The 23,254-nt window shown below is 29.7% G+C and overlaps 1 protein-coding gene across 1 annotated transcript in view; it reads right to left on the reverse strand.

Annotated features, from left to right (window-relative positions):
* Positions 1 to 6,287: 6,287 nt before the first annotated feature.
* Positions 6,288 to 23,254, reverse strand: part of LOC129956545 (cell adhesion molecule DSCAM-like) — a 163,659-nt gene continuing 146,692 nt past the window's right edge. Inside the window, exons 18-23 of the mRNA XM_056068471.1 lie at positions 18,103 to 18,399; positions 16,309 to 16,467; positions 11,286 to 11,390; positions 7,697 to 7,755; positions 6,738 to 6,813; positions 6,288 to 6,499 (exon numbers count right to left, since the gene is read on the reverse strand). Coding sequence (XP_055924446.1) covers positions 6,387 to 6,499; positions 6,738 to 6,813; positions 7,697 to 7,755; positions 11,286 to 11,390; positions 16,309 to 16,467; positions 18,103 to 18,399 — 809 coding nt within the window. The 3' untranslated portion in view covers positions 6,288 to 6,386. The remainder of the gene's footprint in view (positions 6,500 to 6,737; positions 6,814 to 7,696; positions 7,756 to 11,285; positions 11,391 to 16,308; positions 16,468 to 18,102; positions 18,400 to 23,254) is intronic.

Genomic DNA, 23,254 nt, shown 5'->3' on the forward strand with positions numbered 1-23,254 from the left:
TTTGGAAAATTTCTTCTTGAAACATACAGTTGATGTCTTTTTTATCAAGTTCAGATGTTATTATCTTAAATTCAGAAAAGGATTTTAAATTTTAAAAATATTCAATGATTTCCGAATCGATAGCAGAATTACTTTCTTCTAACTTTCACATTTTTCACAACTTCCTTTTAAGTATAATCTTCATCAATATTTTTGTTAGGTATAATCTAATATAAAATATTTAACCAAGTTATTATTTCTGATTTCCACTTTTTTTATTTATTTAACCGCAATTATCAATAAAATAATGAACATTCTGCTTTAGATTTCCATTTTTTATATGAATTCTTAAATAATTTTAATCTCAATATTCATTTAAATAAAATATTTTTGAAAGTAAAAATAGAATTCTCTAATATATAAACCAAACTAATAAATTATAAACTATTTTAACGTTTAATAGTAATTGTTAAATAGTTGTTAAACTGTTAATGCTAAATTTTCATCAGAAAATTTCAATGCATTGAACATTTAGTTGAATTTTTCTGTAATCGTTTCCTTCTTTATATTGACTTTCAAATTTTAAGTGACCAGTTAAACCTGTAACTGGATAGTAACAAGGCTACAATGAAGAGAGCAAGAGTAATGCTCTTATTTTAGTAAGATTTAAATATATACTAGTTGCATTAGGAGACATTTCTTTAAAAAATTTAATATGAAATTTTAATGACCAGTTAAAATTAAGAGTTTGATTTTGTTATGCTTCTTTGTATAAAAGTTCGAAAATTCAATCACATAAAAATGAATTTTACATTACAAAATTATTAAAAATATATATACGGTTATTCGATTCCATTACTGTTCAGTTCTTTCTTTATCCACATTTCCAACCCACATTCTAGCTCACTATCCACACTTATATCAAATTAACTTTCAAAAATAATCTTACATTCCTAGAAATTAATTAATTTTTTAAAAAATCTGATAAAATGAGACGAAGTAAAACAAATCTGTTCATGTTCATGATAATTGTGTCTGAAGCCCATCCAGTCTTTCTAAGTCTTTGTACCCCATTCTCATCTTACAAATTAATCCCACCGTTATTTCACATTGATCAAAGAGTAAATGAATGGAAATACTACACTAAGGCATTAAATATGGCCTTAATTACTTCGTAATTAAATTAAAAGCTCTATTTATCCTTTTCAGTAAGCCTTGTTTATGTGCTTGGTAAAGCCACCTGTAACTTGTATTCATGAAAATGCAAGAAATAAGGCAATAACCTAAACGAAAATTAACAGTTTAAAAGTCCATAATTTATAGTATAATTATTTTGAAAAATCACAATTATGTATCCATTTAACAAAGCAAGTTTTGGTTATCCTTTTCAGAAAGCCTTGTTTATCTCTGTTTGATGAAGTCACTTGTGACTTATATTCATAAAAATGCAAGAAATAGTGCGATAACCAAAACACAAATTAACTATTTAAAAGTCCATATTTTATAATATTAGAGTTTTGAAAAATTTTGAAAAATCACAATTATGTAACCGATTTTATGTAATACTGATTTGCTTGTCCAACTGCCATTACAGAATTAAGAAAAGCAATTATTTGAACTTATTACAAACAATTAATTTGGTTAGTCATAAAAAATAAATACATCTACATTCTTTATTTTCTTAAGATAAGACACAGAAAGAATTAATTTCAAAAATTTTGCATCGAGGGTGTTTTTTTTATAGAGTAAGGCGTTGATACATTACTACCTCAAAATAATACCAATATCAAAATTTAACAAATTAATAATTTTATTGTTAATTCTATACTAAATAACAAGAGCTTTTATCAATATTTGAAATTTTTTCTGAAGTTATTTAGAGATAATTGCAGTAATCAGAAATGATTAAAGAATCACGATGGATATTTACTTAATAATTGATGAATTTGCAGCTTAGAATACTAGCAATCACAAGCAAGAATTTTCTTTGTACTGAAGTAAATCTTTAACATTCTTTCCTTAAAAATAAGGAAAAAAAATCTTTTGTTTCAGAAAGTAGATTTATCATTCTGTCGTAAAGTGACAATTTGCTAAAATAATGTATCATGAAATTCTAAGGAATTTTAAATTAATTACTTACTTTAATCATTAATTTATCTTTTCAGAGCATTGTCTCTGGAGCTCCTCTAAGTAACAAATATTCCTAATATATACTTTATTTTTAAATTATTTAATCGATATATTTTATATTTTTTCATAAAGAATATAAAAATAGACCAAAATACTTTACAGTTATATATAGAGTTGAATTTGGATTTTTTATTATATATATTAGTTGGTTTTGGTACTTTAATTTGGTCTAGGCAATTAATTTTGGTGATTTTAACAAGATGCCGGATTAAATAAGGATTGTTTGTTTCATTAGTTTTGGACGTCTTTATTATTTTCATCATTTTAGGAGGGTATCCAAAATTAACATAACGAATTGCTAAAAAGAGAATTTTGAATTATTTTCTAAATTTGTAAGTAATGAACTGCATCACTAAGGTGATACGATTTTAAAATATACGACTTAATGTTAAAATTAGATCATTTTTCGGCCGTGCTATGGAAACTGCATAATCAAATTCAAGGAATAATAATAAGTTTGTGCTCTTCTTATCCCGGAGATGACAATTAAACCAAGGAGCTAGATATTTCAAACAGTCATGAATCTCATTAGAGTTTTAAAATAGAAAACTGATTGACAATAAAGTGATGCTTTAAATGAAAAGAAACTGATGTTGTTTGAATCGAAACTACTTGAAACGTGTTGGCTCTTTTATGTACTGTTACTTTTGCTGCTTTGTTTATTGGAAGATTAGAAATAAAATTGAAACAGGCATTGCTCATGGTTTTTAAAAACGTTCTTTGATTTGAAATTCTAGATTTTGTTCGTGGCGATTGTTTTCTTCTCATAAATATTGTGAATATGAATTGCCGGAGTTCTGCACAAAAATGTTAAACAAATTGTTATTATTATAAATTTTATATTATAAACAATCATCGTGTTAAAATTGCATTTATGAAGCAAACTTTTTTCAGATAATAGAATTTAAGGATTTATTGAATTCATCATTTGATAAAAAACGTAATTAGCATAGCTTTCAAATACGTAATAGCAGTAGCAAAAATAATTATTCTTGGCATTGCTAATTTAAATTTTAAAAGGTTAAATGCTTTATTTTATTTTTGAGGTTTTCTTTCACTATAAAAAATTACCTTTTTTAATATTTAGAATGTAAAAGTATATAAGCAGAGAAAGATAATTTTGATAGCAATATAACATTTTTGCATTTCAAAAAACTTTATTTTAGTTTACTTGGTTTTAATTCGAATTGCAATAAAAGAAGGCACCATTTAGAATAGAACATTTTGCTAAGACTAATAATATGATGCAATTAATAGAAAATTTTTGTTTTTCCGTTTGAGACAGGCATTATGCCATTAGTACATTGATATAATAGCTCCATAAAATTACTATAAACTAATTTTTCATGAATTTAATTAATAATTCTCGGCATCGTTATTTTTTTTAAAATTCGTGTTCTCTTATTTTCCTTGCTCTTCTAATCTAAAGTAATATGGAGGTTTTAGACAACTTTTTTTAACTATACATTCCAGAAAAGCTATTCTGGCAACAAAACTATAAAAATATCTGAAAATAGGTTATCTACTTGGCAGAATTTAACAAAATTTACCTGAATGTTTTAAAAAAGCTAGTAAAAAGAATATTTCTCTCTTAACTCTATCAAAACACTCAAAAAAATTATAACCGGTGCCTAATATGCCTGAACTCAATGCAAAATTTCCTCCTCCTTTCATTAATTGCGAGTGATTGGATACTCATGGGGCGTGCTTTGTTCATTCAAGTTGCTCTCTCTGGTGGATTTGGGTGCATGGAGGATTTTCAGAGAACTTGCAAAGTATGTCCGAGCATGCATTCGCTTTATAGCCATCAATTAAATGTAGTCTTTTTGTCTTTTTTGTTATATCAACCAACCAAGGGATTTTTCTTATCTTTGAAGAGAGACACTGAGTTTCAGTGTTCTGAGGTATCTGAGCTCGAATGATGAGGGTAAAAAAATGCTTAAATGTCAAATTCAAACATATAATTTCTGTCTTAACTATGTAAAAGGGCATATAAATAGATATTTGTTAAGATTTTAGAAGTAATTCAGAGAAATTCATATAAAAAACAATTGAAGCAAATTCCAGAAATGCTTTGAGGTCATTTTTATAATTTTATCTTCTGAATAAGAAAATAAATAGTTGAAATTTGATATTTTGTATGCGCTGATTTCAAATTTCCCTTCATTAACATGATTTGTGATATATCTTTAGATATTTAATTATCACGTATTGTGCATTTCGAATCTATTAATAGTGCTCCAATAAATTTACCTTTATATATACAAGATAAATGCACTTTGTTTGAAACTGGGAGCTCCAATGCCCTCCCGTACGTTAAGATACATGTATATGAAGCGCCCTCAATAGCGAAAATGAAGCAAATGATTCAGAATAATTAAGCACTCAGGAAAGAGATGTCACCTAAACCGGTTTTCTGATCAAAGGATCAGCATCTGTTCCTTTACTTCAACTATCCGATTTAGCTCTAGCATATGACTCCATCACTGTAATCAAACCACTCGTCTTAGCAATGGGCATTAATTGAATATTCAACCACCTGACTCAGCAGTAGTCTCATTAAATATTAACTCTATACATTGTGATTGCAGTTGGAAAGCTGGATTGCAATTGGTCAGCAGCTGGATTGATGGGACTGGATAATAGCATGATAAGTTGATTTTAGCTCATATTGTTTGAACTAGATAATAAACATTAATATATTTTATTTTTATAAGACTAAGGGGGCTTCCCCCTCTGGTCGCCAGCCCCAATGTTGTCCCCAAATCATGCATGTCCTCAATTTAGTGGGGTTTCCTGACGGATTGATCCCTCTCTCCAGAAAACAAGAAGTAAAAACAAACTATTTTTAAAATGTTAAGAACAAAATGCCTAGTTCCAAATTTTAAAAAAATAAAATGTTAGTTAAAATTCCGAAGAAATCTCATCATAACTTCAACTTTTATGGCAGGAATGAAGAATTAAAATATAAAAAAAAAGAAATTTAATTAAAATATTCTTAAAACCGCTAAAAGGTACATACGAATATAATATTTCATGTTGCTTAAATTTTACTAAGAGTGTCTTTAAAAACAATATTTTTAATGTTACCTATTTTAGCCTGGATTTTAATTCTAGCTCTAGATTTCGCTTTGGGCAATGTTTGACACAATTGACCATGTGAAAATATTGCACATTGATTCGTAATAATCTCACCAACATTGTCAAAACTCTGACTTTGTTACTTTTTGATATTCAGGGTGATAGCTAATCTCACTAGAAGCTGAAACCGTTTTTGAATCAGTATTTATACCTGATACATGAACAATTGTGTTTTCGTTGTGACTTGTCAACACCTCACAACGCAAAATTTAGCGCTCAACCTTTCTTACCACAAACCAAAAACTATCGTTGGATACCCCATTACAATTTAAAAAATAAGTCAGTGTTAACACTGTATCGCTTAGATATTCAGACGACTTCTAACCGAGAGACGAAAAATTTCCTTTACTCGAAAAAGAAAACAAACTGGAAAGTTATTCATTAAAGTTGCCCCAAAAAGTGTCCCAGATAGTATAACAAATAATAATATTATTTTATACGTATTATATTTGTTGTTAATTTAGTGGCAATTAAAGCGCTACTTTCCCTATTTTTTGTCACCATTTCGCAGACAAGTGCAATGAACACTTACTATGACATATAATAATATTCATTAAATTGTCATCATTCATCAATTGTCATTATTCATCAAATGTCATGGGTCAGGTGACTCGTGACATTTGATGATGATATTTTAATCACAAAGCGAATAAAACGTAATGTTTACACACAAAAAAAATATATGATATATAAATATCTGCTGTCTACTCAATTTTTTCACACAAAGCTACATGATAGAATTGATAAATTTGTCCCACATAAATTTTTAATTTTCTCTCTGAACAGCTAAGAACAGAATCTAATACCTTCGTATGGTTCACATTTAATTTATTTAATTTTTTCTCTTTAGCTAGGCATTGCCATTCAGGGCAACATTAATGCAAACGAATTAATTCATTTTTTTCTCATATTTTTATTTTCAAAAGGTATACACAATAAGCAATAGTTTTTGAACGATATAATTTTTGGCAGGGTTTGTTGTGAGCAGAAATCCCAAGCTGTCAAATCACAGTTTCCCTCAATGGCAATGTACAGAATGACGCAGAGAAATTGTCATTGGACGATGTGATGCACTGTCATCGCAGGGGCTTGTGTCCGCTGCCGGCTTCGTTTCGCCATCGGTCAGAGTTATTGGCATCCAAATTTGCTGCAGAATCATGGGGCGACATTTGCTGGGTGGTTTCTGGGCCTACAAGAATGCCCATTATCATTTCAATATTATACAGCGTGAGTACAAATGATGGACCCGATTTCAAAAAATCATATTGTCGAAATTACTACGATTACAACGATTAAATATGAAATAAAGATAGAAGCATTATTCTAAAATATTATTCTTCGATATTGTCCTAAATATTTTTGCAAAGCAATTTTGAACCGGAGATTCGAATCTATTAATTTTTTTTTTAACAAATTTGAGCACTTACCCTGTTTATAAGATGCAGACATGTAAATAGGTCTTGTGGGACATCTTTTGATGGTAGCAAACAATCCATCTGATCTCTAAAATAATTATTATTTGTTTTCAGTAATCGGTTAATTAATTCCTTAATATGCAATAGAATTATTTGTTATATATTATTCTGAAGTTAAATAATAATCTGTTATTATTGTAATTTATTAATTATATTTAAAAATTAGATACTTTATTATAGGGATTAAAGACAAAGTACAAACAAAAGAAACTCATTTTTCTAAAATAAAGTCGGTTAATGTAAATTAATGAATAAACAAATTGTAGGCAAAATTCTCAAACAGTGTAACATTCCTACACAATTTTTTATATGTATAAAAATTTATTCTACAATACAAATAATGTTAGCATTGTTGAGGATATTTTTTGAAAATTTTAATTATTTTATAAAATTGAAGGGACAAATACAATTTAGTCGTGCTTCTTCTACCCAAGGTTGTAGAAGGCAGTGTTAACTTAGAAATACTTACTTGTATTTGTTTGATTAAATTTATATATTAATTAAAAATTTCGTTCACCGTTAATTGTATTATATAATTAATTTTTTATACATTTCAAAATATATAAATAAATTATACAAAATTAATATTACAATGGAAAAGAGTCTTTTAACGCGATGAGCTTGTAGATTTGAATTGCAATTTTCGGTTCTAGGTAATTAATAACTGATTCCAAAGATCCTAAAAAAATGAAAACTTTCAATTTGATGAATGGTTCCACTGTGTCTAAAGCGGTTTTAAGTTTTGAAATAATACATAGAATATTAAGTTTTCTTATTTTACCTAGGCATTTTATGGAACTTCTTGAATTTCATATTCCAAGTATGAAATTCAAGTAAATTATTTATAATTTATATTTAAAGTTGCAATTATTTATAAATAACTATGGATGAATTATAGCAAGTGTACATACTTGTTTGGGAGGTATGGATTCAATGCAAGTATAAGGTTCAGCATAATCTCCTTTGTTTCCTACGAATGAAAAAGGAAAATACTGATTAAAGCATTGACTCATTCACTAATTTAACATTATCCTTAGATGGAATTAGAGTCCAAACGATTAATTTTGAAATAATTATAGATACTACTGATTTTCACTTCACTAATGAATCTGCAAATAAAATTACACATACTACATAACACACATTACATAATACAGAACTCACATTCCACGCATAATAAATAAATGGAATTACTGAAAAAAAATCCAGTAAGAGACGCGAAAAAAAGAAAAATACTGAAATCTGCTATGGCAAATTCCATATTATCATGTGTAAACATTATTATTTTTAAGTCACCTAGTATCATCTCAAGGCCAGAATTTATTTTTCGTGAAATCGTGATAAATCAATTTAAACCGTATTATTTTGTCCTCCACCTGTATATATATATATATATATATATATATATATATATATATATATATATATATATATATATAGATATATAGATATGCACTTTTTGATACCTCTCATCACTGTTTCGTGTAAATTCCCATTTTCTTCTTTGTGCTTCTACGGGCGATAACTTCTGACGAAACTGCCCTTTATTCGCCAGACAGGAGAATTGGGTGATCGACATTCACATCAAGTTGTAACTCTTTGTTGGCGATAAGTCGTGAAATGTGACAACCAAAAGCGAAAAATTGATGCATCAAAAACGATAATTCGGCAATTTTCTGCCCGTGCATTTTGTGGCTTCCTCAAACTAAAACAACATCATATTCTCACACACACACACACACACACACACATATATATATATATATATATATATATATATATATATATATATATATATATATATATATATATATATATATACAGGGTAATTATAATTAGAGTTTAAGTTTCAAAACGCTATAAAAAAGAACCACTGATGAGAATGACGTCAAATTTGAACGCCATGTTATTGAAGAAGGCGGAAAGCGTATTGCAGAAGAAAAAAAATAGTTTTAGCAATAGATAGCGCTGCGCTGCAAACGACAGAATCACGACGAGAAATGAGAAATGATTCGTAAAGAAACGGCTAAGGAGTAAGATACACATTAAAACGCATTGATTAATTAGAATTGTTGAGTAGTTTTATTTGCATGAATGTACATATCACACCGAAAGGGACAAAACGGTTTCAAGAGTTTTGCGGCGACAAACCGCATAAGAATCATTTATCAAAGAAGTTCGGAAATATCTCGGGACTGGCGTAAAACATGTTCAATATGGTATCTACCGTTGTGTGCAACAAGTTGAAAGGGACAAACAGCATATTCCGTAACGGATCTGAGTGCCTCCGGGATGATGTTCAGAATGTGTTGCGAAGTGCATGCATTAATATCGCTAAATTTGCAATTGGAGCACGGAACACAACATCTTTCAGATACCCTCACAGCCAGAAGTCACACGGAGTAAGATCAGGTGATAGGGATGGCCAGACTGTAGGGAAATGACGACTGATAATTCAAGCATATCCGAAATGGTGCTTCAGCAGCTGCTTCACGGAATGTGCAATGTGCGGAGGAGCGCCATCTTGCAGTGAATCTTGCAGCGTTGCCAGTGGATTTTCTGTTGCCCATATTCAACAATTCTGGGTATTGACGTACCCTGTCAAATGGAAATGGGCTTCATTTGTCCACAAAATTTTCTATGGCCATTCATTATCCACTTCCATGCGAGCAAGAAATTCTAACATAAACGTCTCCCTTGCTGGTAGGTCAGACGGAAGCAACTCCTGCATATGGCTAATTTTGTACGGATAGCATTGCAGGACATTTCGTACAATTTTCAGCACCGTGCTCGTAGGCCTGTTCAATGTTCGGGCAATTCCTCGTGCACTGCACAGTTGCACACCACCGGCCCACCCCTCCTGTAATGATGTGGTCACTTCTTCAACTACCGTCGAATGCACTCTTCTCCTTCTTCCAGATTGCACATCTAACGAACCTGTCTTTCGAATTTTTGCATCATTTTCTACAGACCCACGGCACTCATTGGACCAACACCTTCTTTTATACCCTTCAGTGTCCTGAACTTTTGCAGAGCTACTCTTGCACAATCGTCGTTCTTGTAATACAGCTTTACAAACAGAGCGCGGTTCTGCAGTGAGACACCCATGATAAACGTCTGAGACGCGAAATTAGGAACAGCCGTGTACCTGGAGGTTTTATAATACTGAAATGTGTCGTGCAAATGACAGGTATTTTAATTTATATCTTCTGCCACTTACAGCGCCATCTGTTGCTAAAATTTGAAACTAATTTTTTACTTCTGCCATATGCTTTCCGCCTTCTTCAATAGCATGCAGTTCAAAATTGTAGTCATTCTCATCAGTGGTTCTTTTTTATTGCGTTTTAAAACTTAAACTTTAATCATAATCAGCCTATATATATATATATATATATATATATATATATATATATATATATATATATATATATATATATATATATATATATATATATATATATTATTCACGTCTTTCGATATATTGCATTTTTTTTATTATATATATTACCGGCGATGAATGATATGTCAACAATCTACAGAATGCAAAAGGAGTTTTAGGCTTATTTATGTTATTAAGTTTATTTGAATATTATACATACTTTCCATAGGAATTGTATCTAATATCTAGTAATTATTCTATCGAAGACAAATGCTATTTAAGTAATTCATGAAAAGAAGTCATGATAAAACTTTTATTTCAAAGATTCTCGATATTGTTGCAGATTGTGCCGTTACCAAATGCTGTTTAGGCAATGTATGAAAAGAAATAATGATAAATCTTTATGTGAGCGATGTTCTAGAGTATTACAGATTATGAAAGAATGTCATTAAAAAATTTTTATTCAAAATACATAAAGGAAAATGAAAATAATACAAGATAGAAGCCTTTTATGCTTTGCTACTTTTTTGTTTATCATTGGAATGTCTAGAAAGTATATGAAATATTAATATCTTCGTATTTCACCTAATATAAAATAATATCCTCATTTCATTACATCTAATAAACATGACTGTGAAGAAAGTTATTTTTTTTAAATATTAACATTCATTTGGTTTTTTCTTAAAATGGTCTTCATAAATTAAATGAATAATTCAGAAGATTTTTTCTTAAAGGAAACGTTCCAAAAGGTTGAGTAAATACTAGCAAATAAAGAAAATTTCATGTTATTTGATAACAATAAAATAAATACGATAGAACTAATACATTTTTAGAGGGTATTAATAAAGTTCCAAAATGTCAATAATTATATTAATTATACCAAATAGCAAGAAACTTTTGCATAATGCTCAATATTTTATTTCAATTAAATTTAGAATTTTTTCGAAGTGTGCGCATGAAAAATATATTTCGCTAAATCCTTTAGAAACAATTAGCCCATTCCATAATCTTAAAGAGGGAAAATATAATGGATATTTCATAAATATCTTCTTTAGAAGACATCGCATTATTATTTGATGAAAGGCTAAATGGGATTTCAAAAGTTTTTACAGCTAAATTACCTGATGGGCAAGAATAATGAGACACTTTTGAAGGTTTTTCTGTAACTTGTTTACCAAGATCGCTCATCATAAGAGAATCACCGCAAGGCTTTCGCATTTCGTATTCTGAAAAAGATTTTAAAAAATTAATTTGCAGCAGAATTTCACTAAGCGTAAATCAAAGAAGCAATTTAAAACAACGGGTTTTTACAATTTTACAACTTTTAATGCTATCATTAAAATATGATTTTTGTTGATTTAATATGAAAAAAAATATATTTATGACAGTAAAACACTGAATATCCTTAATAAAAAAGTAATTTCATATTTGGAAAAAAGCTATTATTAAGAGTTCATGAGTATTATGAGCTAAACAGTTGCACCTCAGGGGACATTCATATCCCACTGGGGGCACTTCAAATATGGGGTTGAGAAACTTCCAGTAAGGGAAACTTCCTTCTCACGGCCCGAGTGGATAGAGAAATGGTGTAGGGTAAGAAACCCTAACCATTGACGAGACGTATCTCCGACACTAGATATTGTACCTTGACCGGTGATGGCCCTTAGGATTCAAACTCAGGTTCAGCCAATGCTGCGGCGGTAGTCCGGTCATTCTGCTTTATCAGTATGCCTTGTGATTGGCATCAGTATGCCTTGGCTGGGAGGTCAACTTGTAATTATGAAATATTTATAAAAAGCAAAGTTATTCCCAGCGATATTTTTTTTTCTAGATGGGATTTTGTCTAAATTCGCCTCATTCTTCAGGCCGCCAGAATCGGATATTAAAGTTTCCTCCTACAGATTCAAGACGGATTAAACTAAAGATGAACATTAGTAGAAGTTAAACCCTTTCAAAATCAAGATTTATCTTATTTACGTGAGAAATAAGAGAAGGAGAAAGTATGTTGTCTCAGCTGCAACCATATTTAGAATATCTGGAACTAAGTCATCACAAATGATCTCATATTTTTTTCAACTATGTAAACCATTAACTATATAGTCAAGTAAGCGTAGACCTGAACACAAGTATATACAATATCAGACAAATTAGCGTATATTTGGAACGCTTTACACTGTATTCATTTCAAATTTCTTCTTATTTACCTGACAAAGTGACTCCTTAGACATCTAGACATCAACCGCGTAATTTAGATTACTTAAAAATGGCATCATATTTACAGTGTGAATATGACTAGAGCCTGAGGCATCTATCAGATGCCTTTTGCATTGAAATTATTTCAAAGGATGCTATATCCATATGACAAACGTAATTATAAAATATGTATTTGGAACATTATATAATGAACTTCTTTATTATCCAATACTCACATGACAAATGAAATTACATAGATCGTCGAATAATGAATACATATTATCAGCAAACTTTGCAATATAGATTTCTTATAGCTGATTACTCACTCGACAAATGTAGTATGCTGGAAGATCACAGAGCTTCCAACATATATTTGGAGTACTTTACAATGGAAGTGTCTCAAATGATTTCAAATTTACATGTCAAACGCAATTTCATAGATCCTACTACATATTCGGGACTTCTAACAAAGAAATCATTTCAGTTGATTCGGGACGTACAAGCGTAATTCCGAAAAACTACAAACAATTTGTACATATTTGTGAGCACTTTATAATGAAGCCTTTTCCGATCACGCCATCGTTCACATGGTAAATATATTTACCAAACCATTATACTCACTGCTTGTTTGTTTTTTTTGACAGTCATATTTTATTATGCAGGGTGGGCAAAAATTCCGTAAAAAACTTTACAAATTTATAAAACCCATAAAATTAGAATAAAAAACAGTTTGTAGGTTTAGCAACGATAAGTCACGGAATGTTTTTTTAAAGATAAGAAAAAAAAATTCAAAAAGCAGCCGATAGGGATCGTTTTGTACCTAAGTGGAAGAAAAGAAAGGGAAATAACAAAATTAATGTTACAAATCATTTATTATAGCAATATGTGTACCACATTTAGATTCTGACGGTAATATTTCCATTTCGGCTGCAACGTGCGCTGAACCTATCTGCCGTAGACTTGGTCATCCGGACCTTACACAATCCTTCAACTATCCAGTTTCCTCAAATCGCTGAACAAGCTTTATGAGGTCTGTCTCTGTTATAGGCCCTTTTTCAGTCTTCACATTTTTCTGAAGTTGGAATTTAAGAGTGCAACAGTCACTGATTCCTGGTTCATGTAAAACAGCTTCACCAGCAAGGCTTTACCTTTCCCACTCAACATCCTTATTCACATGCGTGGCATGCAACGGAGTACAGGTTCTGGATCAAGAGGGTAAGTATTTATAATAACACTTGTCTCATTTGCATACATCCAACTAAGTCTTTCGTACACTGCCATCTGTCGTCTATTTTGTGATTTTTTTCTTGTCTTAAAAAAAATCCCATGACCTATCAATGCTCAATCTGCAAATCGTTTTTTACTTTGGTTATTTTATCGGGTTTTATGCATTTTTACAGACTTCTTGCCCACTTGTACTCTCTTTTCCTGAAAAGATAATCGCTTGTCTCATTTGCATACATCCAACTAAGTCGTACGTACAAGTGCCATCTGCCGGCTATTTTGTGATTTTTTTCTTATCTTAAAAAAACTCCTGTGGCCTATCATTGCTCAATCTGCAAACCGTTTTTTATTTTGGTTATTTTATCGGGTTTTATGCATTTTTAGAGACTTCTTGCCCACTTGTACTCTCTTTCCCTGAAAATATAAACATTGGATTCGAATATTGGACGCTTGTCACGTGAGAACGAATTATGTTTTACATATATTCGAAATCGCTAAAGTGGTAACTGGTTCCCGACAGTACACCTTTAGTCAACATTTTATCAAACTAAAAATTAGCTATCGAAACTCCAAGTACCAACTCCAATTTTGTTTCAAAAACAGCATTTCCTTAGAATTTAATTAGGTAAAAAAATTCTGAATGTTATTTGGCATGATTAGGAAATATTAGAAGATACAGAATATAATTAATTACATGAGCAAAATTTAAAACTACTCAAAGTTTAGAGAGGATTCAGCGTTCCTTAAATTAAGGGAGTAATTATATCTTATTAATTTCTTAAGAATCATAAATTACCTTCTTTAAATTCATCAACTGCAGTTAACTTTAAAGTATTCTCTAAGTTCAGGAATTAAGTGTGCTTATTAAACTCAAATTTCTGTCTTACTTATTTCAAAACCATAGGTTTAGCTGCGTTAATAAATAAGAATTACCGGATAGCTATTACTTAATTTCTCTCAATAAGTTTCGAGTTATAACTTTTAATATTTAAAGAGCTCTTTTGAAATAGTTATGAATTTTTCATTTACGATAGAGCAGGAATATCTTCTCTTGGTTCTTTCCTTATTAATTGTTTTTTTCTCTTTTCCATTAGGTCATTGGGATTTATTTTCATTTATGATAGCGCAGAAACATTTTCTATTAGTTCTTTTTTTACTAAATGGTTTGATTTTCATTTAGTAGGTTCAATTTAGCAGTTCAATATTGTAAAAATAAACAGATTTCATATCATAATTTCTTTTCTTTTTTCCCAATTTAAGCATAAATCCTGAATAAATCATTTCTTGTGAATTTCATTTTAAGGGGTCGATAGAATATCATATTTTTTTTTTTAATATTTCGTTGGTTAAATAGCGCATCCTAAAATTCTTTCAAAATCATTTTGTTAGAGTTAATGCGCAATGCAGATGCTTCTCAGAGGGATTAATTGCTTCAGGCAAACAGAAAATCTTGATATCGTCATAAAAATATGACTTCTATATTTTGAGAATTTTCCCTTTCTAGATCTTGCGAATAATATTTGGAATTGTATCAATACATGAATACTATAATTTGATTATGAATATAGAAATTATCGAGGTTGGAAATTTGGTTAAAATATACTTTCTGTTGTAAGTGTAATTACTTACGATAAACATTTGTATGATACATTTAAACAATTAGCGTACGTAATATTAAAAGGAGCTTCGTGCTAATTTATTTCAAGAAGAACTGCATCCTAAAAATTTTCTTTCTAGATAAAAAAAAAAAAAAATGATTAATATTGGGGGGGGGGGGATACAGGTTACATTAATGACGAGGTTAGTAACTGCATACCCTACAGCCCAGTCATTGGTAGCGATCTTAATATAAACAAATTATTGAAGAATAGATATTTCAAAAGAATTTAACAATTTGAAACAAATATTCTTAAACTTTATTCAAACTTAATTAAGACATTTAATTTTGAGTAAATATATAAGCAAAATGTGTGTGTTTTTAAATCACACAACACGATTTTGTGGATCTTAAGTCACCATTGCTCAATTTAATACCATAACAAATTCCTATATTCATTTTGGTTATGGGGAGTGATTCCTGTGTTTTATATTCATGCTAAAACGAAGACATTTTTTTTTTACTCGAACCACGCTAAAAGCGCTTTCATTACCCGCTTTGTTGTGAGCGAAGGTTCGAGAAAATGGTATTTTCATCGTATTTTGTAATTTACCGCATATAATTTTTTTTGCAGGTTTTTCGTCTACACATTATATCGTATTTTTTTAAAGTTTTTCGTATTTTTGAAATTCCGTAGCTTTTACCTAATTTCCGTAGCTAAAAGGTTCGTACAAAACTCGAACATTCCAGATTTCTGCTCTTCTTCGATTTTATTTAAGAAAAAAATTGTATAAAGTGCGTACGTAAACAAATAAAATCTCTGATGGGAACCTAGTTAAAATTTATAATACAAATTTGTTTAGAATATTTAATTCCAAAGTCCAGAGATTATTTTTCATCTAAATTAAATTTAATGCATATAATGTTTAATGATAAAGGATATTTAATTTTTTAAAAAAAAGTGCGGTTTAACGTATTAGAATCTGGTAAAACCCAAATCGTCTATACTTTATATATCTCTGTAGGACTGTTTTCTTAGGTAAAAAAGAATACTGGAGCCAGAAACCATATATAGAAATGCAAGTGAAAATTGATGCTTGATATAAAAAAATAATGAAATCCATATGTACCTCTTCTGTCCTGGGAATGTTTCCTAAGACAAACAGCTACTATGAAGATGACCAACACTAAAACCAGAGATGACACCACTACTGGAATGACCAGGGCTATGTTCTTGTAGAAAGGTAAATCAGTTTCTCGTTTTCCGTATGCTGGTGATGAAGTCGGACCTTTAGAAAATTTAAAAAAATAAATAAATGACAAATAAAAAAAACATATTTTAGCGTTATTTTTGTAGTGACAGTTATTCTAGTCACAGTAAATTTAGTTTTAGTTTTTTTTAATCGAAAATTTTAGAACTTAAAAAACATTTTGCCAATGAAAGCTATCAAAAATATGGATCTTATACCAACACAAATTAGGTCCACTTCCAAGATTGCTGAAACATTGAAAGCGATTTATTTTTTAATGTAACGAAGCAAAAAATATTTTAGAAAGTCAATTTAATATTATGCACTTCATTAAATACTTTATTTACACTAAACATTTTATTTGATCTAAATATTTCACTAACCTACAGCTAAAAAAAAATATATATTCTATTAAAATTTTTGTCTTCCACCATTAGTTATTTAATGTTTCACTTTCCTATTTTGTTTTCCTACTTATATGCGAGTATGTTGCTTCGAATCAATTTTTGTTTCTAGGTATTTGAAAATAATGCAATCATATTTTTTTTCTTATATTTGAAATCCTGTATTATTGTTGTATGTGTATTTAGATGAAATTTTTGTTGTAAGAAGCTTCAAGGGAAATAAAAAAAGAAGTAACCACGAAGACATATGTTTCATTCGTGACTTCCTAATTATGGGATTCCACTTCAGCGCCCCCTGTTATTAGAATTATGAAAAGCAACTTCATCATCATCAAAGCTTTCGCTAAATCATCATTATTTTTCAATATATTCAGGTCAAGAAATAGATAAGAGAGATATTTGAAAGTAATAGGGTTATATTTTTATTTTATTTCAAAACCAATATTAATGTTACTTTTTGATTTACACGGAAGTTGTGTTAAGTGCTTGAAGAAAAGAAAATCTCGAAGACAAATTTTTATATTCAAGGTTTTTAATTATGGGCTTTAATCTCAGTGCCCTTTACTAGAATTATGAAAAGTAATTTCGTAATCATTAAAGCTTTCATTGAATCTTCTATATTTTTTTAACATATGCAACATATTTATGAACTGTAACTGTATGCACTGTATATACAATTGATTCAATCTTGAAAGCTGTTGCTAAACATTTATAATTAAATTCCTCATAATAAACCATCGTTTCACTCCAGACATTTAATTTTTTAGTTAATTTTAAAGATGCCACAATTGTGAGCGGTTCAATAGCATTATATGCAACAGCTGGAAAGGCTGATTAAAAATTAGATGAGAGTTTAAAAAATCCATTATAATTCTCGAATAGCTATTTTTAATTTAATTTAATTCTACTTATAGCTTCCCTACTGCTTCATTTTGCGTTTATTTCCTAATTTTTATATTTTGAATAATCTTTATTTCTAGGTGAGTCCCAAAATAGCCCCAGTGTGGTTTTAAAACAGGATGTTAAAATAACTATACTAAACTAAACTTGAATAATTTTTAAACTTAAAAAGCAGTGATTTGGAAAAAATCTAAAAAAGCTATGTAATCAAATCACGAACCACAAATAAACATAACCTAATACTTGTGCTCCTTAACTTCCAATTATTATTAATCAATCTGTCAACCAGTTTATCAACTCACATACAATCAATGCACAGCACATATAATCTAATCCTAAGAAACAAAAGAATAGAAAATAGGCAACCAACCTGCTAGAGATGCATGAAGTGTTCTAAAGGAATACTCCTCTTGAGTGAGTCCAGCTTCGCTATGAGCCGTCACCATGACAACGTACTCTCGGTCCGGCGAGAGGGTTCTGACCACGTAAGTATCCCTTGGCATATCAAATTTGTCTGGAATGGTGATCCATTGATTTTGGTACTTGGGACGATACTGGACGACGAAGCGATGAATTGGGCAACCTCCGCTCTGCCACGCGCCGAAGTTCAAGGTCACCGAAGTGCTGTTTCGTTGAATAAATGCTGATTGATGTGGTGACATGGGTGCTGGGAAAAGAATTCGATTATCTTTTTAATGCAGACTTATTATATTTTATATGTTAAACATTATAATGAAGAAATCTTAACAATATAATATATCAGTTTGGTAATTTAAAAAAGTTAACATGGCTACAGAGATTTTAAAGATTTTGGAAAGCATAAGATCTGAAAAAAAATATTTTATATGTTAAACATTATAATGAAGATGTCTTAAAACTGCTATTTATCAGTTTCATAATTTAAAAAAAAAAAACATAAAATGGCTAAAGATATTTTAATAATTTTGTAAAGAATAAAATCTGAGAAAAAATATTTTATATGTTAAATCTATATACTTATAATAAAGCTCAATGTGTGTGTGTGTGTGTGTGTGTGTGTGTTGGCGTTCTACAGGCCAGACCGTTTGAGCTACAGCTACCAAATTCGGTACATGTATACCTTGGAGGTTGCGAATGTGCACCTGGGGTTCCTTTTTTTGAATTTTTAATTTTAATTATTAACTAAAAACTAACATTCCCACCAAAAAGTCTTTTCATTTTCCCTACCGCCAAATGAGTAAGGCTTCAGTTTTTTTTTCCAACAGTAATCAGGCTAGGCTTAACATTTTTCAGCCGATTATTTCAAACGATTCTGTTTATTTTCTTAATATTTGATGCATTTAAAATTAAACATTGTTAATGAATCGATCTTTCAGATTCATTCTGAAGTACTTTTGAATTAAAATAAAACAGAATAAAGGGAATTAAAAATTTCTAATCCGCACAGCGTTACCCCAACTGGCGTAGAAAAAATCACGTATTTGAGTTACGTAACTGGCAAAGAAAATTCACGCATGCGCATTCTGTTCTGATTGTTGCCATGACAACCGTTATCAATGGATGATTTAAATTATTTTTGGGTTAGTTGCATGCCTTTGTAAGTAAATTGTATTTATGTTAGTTATATATTTTTTGAATATGCTTATAGTTTTAAGTACATCGTTTTTTAAGTAGTTTTTTTTAAACCTGTTTTCAAGCGTTTATTTTAAACGATTCGTTTTTTTTTTCTTAGTGTTTGATGCATTTAAAATTAAACATGGTTAATTAATTGATCTGCTCATGATGAATCTAAGAAAATTTTGTTGACAAATTCTTGAGATATTACGTAAATTAAAAAAAGATATTCTTTAGTGCCCATAAAGTTTAAACGCTGAGTGACTCTATTTTCAGTAATCAGATTATAAAAAAATGCTTTGTTTCAGTAAAAAATATTATTATATTAATTGCAGATTAATTCTTTCCACTTTAATTTAAAGCATAAATTCTACGGGTGCTAACAGAAAATTAGAGAAATACATATTAAGTTATGACTGAAGGCCTTTATAATATTATGAATGAATTATATGACAATCAAAATTTAAAGTTTTAAAATACTTTGATGAAGAAGCTATTAAAGTAGGAATTGCATAAAATATTTAATTATTAAAATTTTAACGAACATTAAGATTGTCGAACCGGCTGGTCGCCAAAGGCGGCTGTATTATAATAAAGATATCTTAACAATGATACACACTAGTTTTGGTAATTTAAAAAAAATATAACATGGCTAAAGAGATTGTAATGAATTTGGAAAGAATAAAATCTGAGAAAAAATATCTTGCAGATGGCGTTCCACTGCAACAGACCACACTAACCAAAGATAAACTAGAATCGCAAAAGATGTTTTGAGAATGAAATTTGATTAGAAGTTTCTTTCCTTTTAACATTCTGCAGTAAAGTATGTTAAACCAGTATTTGAATTTATTTTTGTATATATCATAATGAATATCATAATCTAAATCTGTTAATAGACATTTAGCAGACGATTCCTTTTCAGACATTTTATAACTGCTAAAATTTTTATTTTGTCAAAATATTATTAAAAAATAAAAGCTAACGATTTTTTCTTTGATAAACATATTTTGTTAATATTATTTCGTTTATTTTTTGTATAATAGCTGATGATCAATTGTACGCCTTCTGAAATCTGGCAATGTTTGTAAGATACTTTATGTGGAAAGAATAAACAAGCTGATGGAATTTTAAATTGCTTGGAGTATTATTTTAGTTTTAAGAATTTAAGATGCTCTGCAAACTATAGTTTGAACCTTAAGAAAACGGATAGTTTTCTAGAAAGCATGCAAAATTTTTTATTCGATTATCTTTTCAAAATTAAAAGCAAATTAAGTTCTATCATCTACTATTTCCAACATTAGAAGACAAGCAAAATGTGAATAATGTCATTGTAGTAATGTCAGTACATAAAATTGAATAGATTTGAAAGTTCCTTTTAAAGTAATGAATTATTTCTCCAAGTTCAATTTTGAGTAAAAATTCTATTTATGAATTGCGATTGACTTCCTTCTTGTATACCCATGCTTTGACTTCTACATTGTTCTGCATTACGTTTTTAAATGCAATTGTGAAATATTTCACATATTTTATTCAATAAATGACGATTATATTTTTGAATAACATTTTGCTGAACTTTCATCTTTTCGGGATTCCTATTTCATTTGATGTGGTATTTTAATAACCACTAAAAATTAAATTTTCAATTTAGCAGATATAAAGAAGTCAGCTGGACAAAATTCCTTCAGTGTCACATGAGATGGAAATCTCATTTTAATTCAATGTATACGGTTGCCTTGATAGGGGATTTTTGAAATCTCAAATAGCCAGCCATAAAAAAGTTGGCTTGGTTGCTGAAGCCTTTTTTGTTTCTATCTATTTTTGAATAAGATTGTTTTCAGCCCTTGAGTCGAACTTCAACATATTGATTACCAGCAGGATATATACATCTCACTAACCTTTTAAAACTACTTTAAAAAAGCGTTGTTGAGGTTACATACTTTGAGTTTTGTTACACGCTTGTTGTTGTTACACACTTTGACCCTTGGAGGATTTTTGAGATCTCAAATAGCCAGCCATTAAAGAAGGTGGCTTTGCTGCTTAAGCTCTCTTTGTTTCTATCTACTTTTGAATAAGATTGTTTTCAGTCCTTGAGTTGAACTTCAACATATTGATTACCAGCAGGATATATACATCTTTTAAAACTACTTTAAAAAAACGTTGTTGAGGTTACACACTTTGAGTTTTGTTACACACTTGGAGCCTTGTTGGAGGATTTTTGAAATCTGAAATAGCCAGCCATGAAAGAAGTTGGCTCTGTTGCTTAAGCTCTCTTTGTTTCTATCGACTTTTGAATAAGATTGTTTTCAGTCCTTGAGTCAACTTCAACATATTGATTACCAACAGGATATATAACATCTCACTAAAATTTTAAAACTATTTTATCTGGTAAAAATAGTTTTGGGGATTAACTGATCATCATGTTTCTGACTTTAGTTTAAAAATATTCGACTAAATCTGTGTTATTCTGAACTCACTCTATTAATTGTGTAGAAAAGAGGAAAAAGATTAGTAAAGATTTCAAAGTGTTGTGTCTCAGTAATAATACAGTACAAAACAATTTCCATGCGTTAGGATTTGAAATCTGTTCCCATCAGTCGTGTGGTAGATAAATATTTTGATAAATATTCGAAAACTAAATGTAGGTGTTTTTTTTTTCTTTCCTTTTCAGCCAGAAATATAATGCGATTAAGCAAAAAATTTTAAGGAAATTAGAATCTCTATTTCGAAGTATAGCAGCTTTTTATTTATATAGTATATTATAGCAATATAGTATTTTAAGCTTTATTTAGTTTCATTTACTCAAATTATAGATAGTATTACCGGTCATTAAAACTTCATCTTATTAAAAATGTAACGCTAAAAATTTTGTACTAAAATGGCTAGTGTTATGGAATAGGCGATTCATCTCTATTTTTATATTCCTTATGTTGCCGGAGCACAGTGCTTTTCAGCAACAATAAAATAAAATAATACGTATGTTTTGATGGAGTAATAGAGAAAGATTTCAACTTTATAATTATTATCTGAACAAAGATTTCATGTTATAATGACTTCAAAATTTTTGGAACCAAAATATAACGTGTATTTATTTGCCAAAACATTTGAAAACACCATTTATTATGCTAAATGGAAAAATACTGATAAAAGGGCGCAGATTGTTCCTCTTAAATTCTCAGAATTCGAAAATCATACTGAAATGCTTATTTATGCAACGCATATAAATGCATTAATGATTAAATGCTTATTTACACAACTGATTTCCATCCAGTACCAGCACATGACTGTAATATATGGAACTATGTAACTACCAGGTGTCCCAAAAATGACATGAATTTTTGAAATCAATTAAAAATACGGAACGCGATAGTAATGCATCGTTTGTAGCCTTTTGCTTGAGAAATCTGTGAATTTTATCCCACTAAATTGCAAATTTAATCAACATTGCCCAGACAGATGGCGCTGCAAAGTAAGAAACTTAAAAACTGGCATGAAAATGTGACAAAGATTGATACAAAAAATCAAACAGCATTATTTTCAATGCAACCCCCATTTGCATAAATAACATGACGCAATCTGAGGCAAAAATTTCCAGTATGAAGTACAGTGTTTGAATTATAACTGTTGCAGATCAGCCGCAGCGCTCCCTGCCGGTGCTAATGTTAACTAAATTTGCATTTGGTAAGATAAAATTTCCCAACCTTAGAACATCTCTATCTTATACACCTCTATCGTATTCCATCTTCTTTTTATTAATTTTTAAAATCCATTAGAAACTTTTGAGAACCCAGTAAATACATTTTAAAAAATTTAGATATAGTCAGGTTTATAATACAAACTCGTATATGACAAACACGAACTTACAAAATGAGCTAAATTACTGCTAAAAGAAATAATATAATAGGTTTCTATATAATGTTTTACAAAAATCT

This window comes from Argiope bruennichi, chromosome 11 (genome assembly GCF_947563725.1).
Source record: "Argiope bruennichi chromosome 11, qqArgBrue1.1, whole genome shotgun sequence".
In the NCBI taxonomy this organism is placed as follows: Eukaryota; Metazoa; Arthropoda; class Arachnida; order Araneae; family Araneidae; genus Argiope; species Argiope bruennichi.